The sequence below is a fragment of the Tigriopus californicus genome, chromosome 1 (assembly GCF_007210705.1).
Source record: "Tigriopus californicus strain San Diego chromosome 1, Tcal_SD_v2.1, whole genome shotgun sequence".
In the NCBI taxonomy this organism is placed as follows: Eukaryota; Metazoa; Arthropoda; class Copepoda; order Harpacticoida; family Harpacticidae; genus Tigriopus; species Tigriopus californicus.
This window is the reverse complement of record NC_081440.1, coordinates 2,253,964-2,258,849: the sequence shown is the minus strand read 5'-3', so window position 1 is coordinate 2,258,849 and position 4,886 is coordinate 2,253,964. Positions and strand designations below refer to the sequence as shown.

The 4,886-nt window shown below is 37.9% G+C and overlaps 1 protein-coding gene across 1 annotated transcript; it reads right to left on the bottom strand.

Moving 5' to 3' along the window:
* Positions 1 to 3,387: 3,387 nt before the first annotated feature.
* On the bottom strand, positions 3,388 to 4,651 carry LOC131883481 (uncharacterized). The gene is made up of 3 exons (XM_059230965.1): positions 4,365 to 4,651; positions 4,216 to 4,292; positions 3,388 to 3,790 (listed from the first exon to the last, which is right to left on the bottom strand). Exons 1-3 carry the CDS (start codon positions 4,522 to 4,524, stop codon positions 3,506 to 3,508), a joined length of 522 nt encoding a protein of 173 aa, XP_059086948.1. The 5' UTR covers positions 4,525 to 4,651; the 3' UTR covers positions 3,388 to 3,505.
* Positions 4,652 to 4,886: the final 235 nt, after the last annotated feature.

Genomic DNA, 4,886 nt, shown 5'->3' with positions numbered 1-4,886 from the left:
ATTGCTTGGCTTGGTGTTCAAGATCAATCAACTCTTTGAGCAGGTGGCTCCTTGGACTACACTCCGTCCAAACCAAGTTGATATACCAAAACTATATTTGGCTAATGCAAGTTAATCCATGAAGACATGTAGTGATGTTAGAATTTATTTGCCAATAAATTTGCAATTTAGGCTCCATTCTTTATTTGTTCTGCCTGAATCTATAACCATTTTTATCCCTCTTCGGGTGGCTCGAGGCACAGAACCCGGGATATATATTAATTTCACAATTCCACTTTTTGCGGATCATGAAGAAAATGTCAAATTACTCAAACTTGTAAAACAATTTAACTTTTTTTGCCACAATCAGTGCAGTTGTCTCAAAATGGAAGGAATAAGTGGTATAGGTCCCTTTGCACAAACAGACGTTAGTTTTGTTATGGTATCTTAATAAAACCGGAGATTACGTGGTCCCAAAAGCTACTTGATGATTGCTGGTCGTTGATCTTTGTGGTACTGCCAACTAGTGGTTAGTTTCTAGAATGTGATCCTGCAGCTCTTTCTTCTCAAGGTTAATTGGGATACCCATTGTCAGATGTCAGATAGCAGGACGAGCGAGAGAGCTGCCATCTGACTTCGTAACAAACAAACAAAACAAACTAAGACTCGGATAAAGAATGTGTTTTTTATAGTGATGGGATCAAACAAATTGTCAAAATCAGGATCGCCAGAAAGCTAGCAAAGTCAAAGCACGGACCGTTTCTAGCGTATCGTAGAATATTAGGCTTTACCAAAAAGGTGACCCTGGTTTGATGGAAGAAAAATCAGGGTTACTTTTTGTGATTAACTAACGGGTTTTCGATTTTCCGCTAGTAATGCCGTATGCATGCCATTGAAAATGTAAATTGGTAGCCCTAGTTTCAACCTCCGGTGATTTTTTGTTTGATCCCCATCAGTGGTTTTTTACACTTTGAATGAAAATTCGCCCCTGTTTTCTTAAAACATATATTTTTAATCCGCAGAGACAAAAAGGCGACCATTGCTTTTATAGCACCAAAAATAAAACGATTCTCCCTCTGAGCCGAACTTGACCTTGACAACGGTGTATAAGGTTGACGTGGTTCTTGCTGTTGCTGTCACTGTTGATGCTGATTTGGTTCTTGGGTTGGTCCTTTTCCAACACGCAACCATTGTCAGTAATGCAGGCCTTTGCTCTGGTCTGGCCCTGAACCTGAGGCAGGTGGCACTTTGGACCAGAATGCTTGTTGATTAGGTGTTTCATTGGCACCTTGGAGGTGTGGTAACGGGATACAATCCGGAAAACTATGTGCTTGAAAGCCTTGCAAAACTTTTCGCGTTTCACATCAATTTTATGGTATGAATGGTGCGTGTGTAATTAAACAGTGCTGCTTTACATTGGAGATACTTAGCAAGTTTTTGACCACAATTCCTGATTTTCGTGGTTTCCTAATTTCAAGGGTTTGTCTCGTCATGAACTACTGTGAATTAGTAAGCAAGTCCGCAAAAAAGAAAAATCTGCAATAAAATCAAAATTGTATAATTCTAAGATGCCCTTGAAACCCATNGGTGTGGTAACGGGATACAATCCGGAAAAACTATGTGCTTGAGAGCCTTGCAAAACTTTTCGCGTTTCACATCAATTTTATGGTATGAATGGTGCGTGTGTAATTAAACAATGCTGCTTTACATTGGAGATACTTAGCAAGTTTTTGACCACAATTCCTGATTTTCGTGGTTTTTCTAATTTAAGAGTTTGTCTTGTCATGAGCTACTGGGAATTAGTAAGCAAGTCCGTAAGTAACAAAAATCTGCACTTTTTCTCTAAACTAAAAACAAACTATTGGAAAAAGCATATTTCATAACAACTGGGTTTGTTATCCGGTTATGGGAACCTCTCCAAAAATCGCTGAAAATATGGTTATGAACGGATTGGTTTTTTAACCGAACTCTGCCTTCTTGGTGGATTAGGTTCCAGTAGAAATGAACCAAAAGAAAATTCAATATCTCAAATTTTCCCTTCATTGTTTGAAGAGAAGGACAGAGTTGTAAAAAATATCCAATATATTTTCCCCATAAAGGTTTCAATATCCAGATTCTGCAACTTGAGTTGGTTGTTAACAAAATGATTTAGGAGGCAAAAAATCGGTTTATGAAAAATGGTACTTTTATCGTTATTTTTCCTGCAACCGAAGTTTTTTTTAATGATATTTCGTTGCATTAAATAAATCACCAAAAGTACATCAAAACGAATCACTTCGTGGATTTGTGTAACTCCTGAATTAGAATTAGGAGATCTGGTCAGCCCTTGAAGGTGTTGGAATGAATATTACAGGTGAGAATATATTTTTTCTTAAAATTGAGTTATTTATACGGTAAAGGAAATTAATGGTCAGATGCGTTTCAATAATTAGCCAGAATATGAACGCTCAGTCATTTAAAGCATTTGTTTATTGGTGCTACAACTTTATTCCGTTAGAGGACGTTACTCTCTGAAAAACGGATCGAAGGGCAAACCATTTCAACAGACATTGCCATCTGTGGTAATACAATTGATTTAAAGTCTTAAAGGAGAATTCGCCAACATTTATTTTGTGAAATTCATAGTTACCTCACCCTAACAGCGCTGTCTTATAACCACGCGCTGAAAATGTAACTTAGAAATCATGATAGGATCTATTTAGCCGCTTCTAAATCATATCGGACTTAATGGCCAATTTTTTATCATTTTCAGCTCCAAAATACCGCCAGTTATATTTTAACTAAAAGCACACTAAAATTGTGATTTTTAAAAATAATTTAAGGTCCCCAACTGGCTTCTTAAGACTTCTTTGACCTCTTTTTATGATAAAGAAAATCGATATTAAATCTTTGGGAAATTAGATTAACATATAACCGGGCATTTTGGTGCAAAAACCGATGAAATTGAACCGCTAAATCCCATGTAACTAAGTAAAGGTGAGATAGATATCATAATTTGTAATCAAGAGCCAACTATGGGTTCTCCTAATTTACATTGAGTAGGTTTTTGAAAATTTTAGTTTTTTATGCTTTTAGGTATGTAAGTTTTTATGTTGGCTAGAATTCCATAAAGCAATAAAATCAAAATTGTATAATTCTAAGATGCCCTTGAAACCCATACAAAAAATAGAGCACAAAATTGGTAATTATTTCAATTCACCAAGGTAAAAGCATGATTAGGGTAATCGGTAAAAGATACCTGTGTAGAGTGTCATACTATGCAAAATACAACTGATTTCTATGTTTTTGCTAGAAACAAGTTTAAAAACTCTGAAAAAAGCCCACTCTGACATTGGGAAGTAGACCAACAACTATCGTGTCGTATATGGGTTGGAAAACATTTACACATGTTTAAAAGTGGGCGAGAAAACATATCTATTTCTTCAACAATCGTTATCCGTACCTCAACCCTAAATTTCTTGGACTATTATGTAGAACAATCAAGGAGGTAGACGCAATTTTTATGCTCAGTCTCAATTGAAGGCAATCAGAAATTACAAGTCGTCGTTCCAGCTTGTCTCAAAGCCGATATGACGGCGTTGACACGTTGTAGGGCTTCTTGAGCCGCAGGATCTACAACAGGAGCGGCAGGATCTTCAACAACATCGCCCCCGTCCAAGGCTCCAGCTACTCTGACGGCGTTACAAACGGTCGTAAAACGAGACCGCAACGTGTTCAGATCTCGATCCGTGTTGGCCGCTTGGACACCCGTGATGATGGCTGCCCCACCCAAAATGATGAGTGCCCCAAACTGGATGACCTCGGCTCCGGGCTGTAATAAGGGAAAAAAATAAATAGTGAGTAAGACAAGGTGGAGGGAGATATGAGTGGTGTCAAAAGGGGTTGCTTTCAAAATGAAATTTTTATTAAAACATAAACGTGGGCCAGTTTTCTTTTTGTAGGTTGGACTCAAAAGCTTGGCACTAAACAAAGTACTTAATCATTGTGCCAAGTCTAAACACATACTTATCAGGCACTGGACTCAATTTATTTCCCACTAAATATATCTTGATGCTCAACAACTTCTAACTCTTGATGTAGATGTTAGATTGAGCTGAAATTTCACCTGCCTTGAGATGTGACATAGATTACAAGCATTTTGACAGGGGAGTGTCTTGGTTTAGTTGAAATTCTAATTGCTTATTTTCGCCTAATTTTTTTTGTGTCCAATGGGGATATGCTCAAAGACAAACTTACACTGGAGAGTAATGCTTGAATGCCTTGTCGATCGATTCCATTGGTCAATGGGTAAACTTGATTTGGGGTGTTATGGTCTAAAGAGAGGGGAAGATTTGTTCACAGTTATTTGTAGGTAGGCTATCTCTAAAATATCAATATGGACTTACAATAATCGGGATACTGATGTGCTTGAGACCCAGTATAATAGTGATGAACTTGTTCATTAGAATGCTCTGGCGCATATTGACTCGACACCAAACACGAAAGAAAATGGTCCGAGACAATAAAATAGGCTAAAACCAAGGCCCTCCTCCAGAAAGTCGTCATTACGAGACGGAAATTGGTGTACAAATGAGCAAGGGGGAAACTGATCTTAAAAGAAAACCTCTATTCTGACTCAACGCTTCGAGGGACATGTATGCCTAGATTATTTTTCACGCCGATCTTTCGTCTTCTTCTTGTGAGCACTAACGACATCCTGAACCTTTACCTCGCCACGTGTTAGTGATCGACCGAATCTTGAGGGGAATCATGATCATGGGTAGTGTTGAAAGTCAATGATGGCAAAAAGTAAGAAATTGGTACTTTTTCTGCCAAAAAGCGTTATTACTGTGTGGCCGTGCCCTTGCATAATAAAATAAATGCCAATTGGAAGCATGTATGATTTATATTAAGTATTGCGCGAAGGC

What these genes read in the sequence shown, in the direction of transcription:
- LOC131883481 (XM_059230965.1), bottom strand. Translation starts at nt 4,524, where the DNA reads ATGACGACTTTCTGGAGGAGGGCCTTGGTTTTAGCCTATTTTATTGTC. An exon ending in ACATCAGTATCCCGATTATT is followed by an intron (nt 4,293 to 4,364) that starts GTAAGTCCATAT and finishes CCCTCTCTTTAG; the next exon opens with ACCATAACACCCCAAATCAA. An exon ending in TTCAAGCATTACTCTCCAGT is followed by an intron (nt 3,791 to 4,215) that starts GTAAGTTTGTCT and finishes CCCTTATTACAG; the next exon opens with CCCGGAGCCGAGGTCATCCA.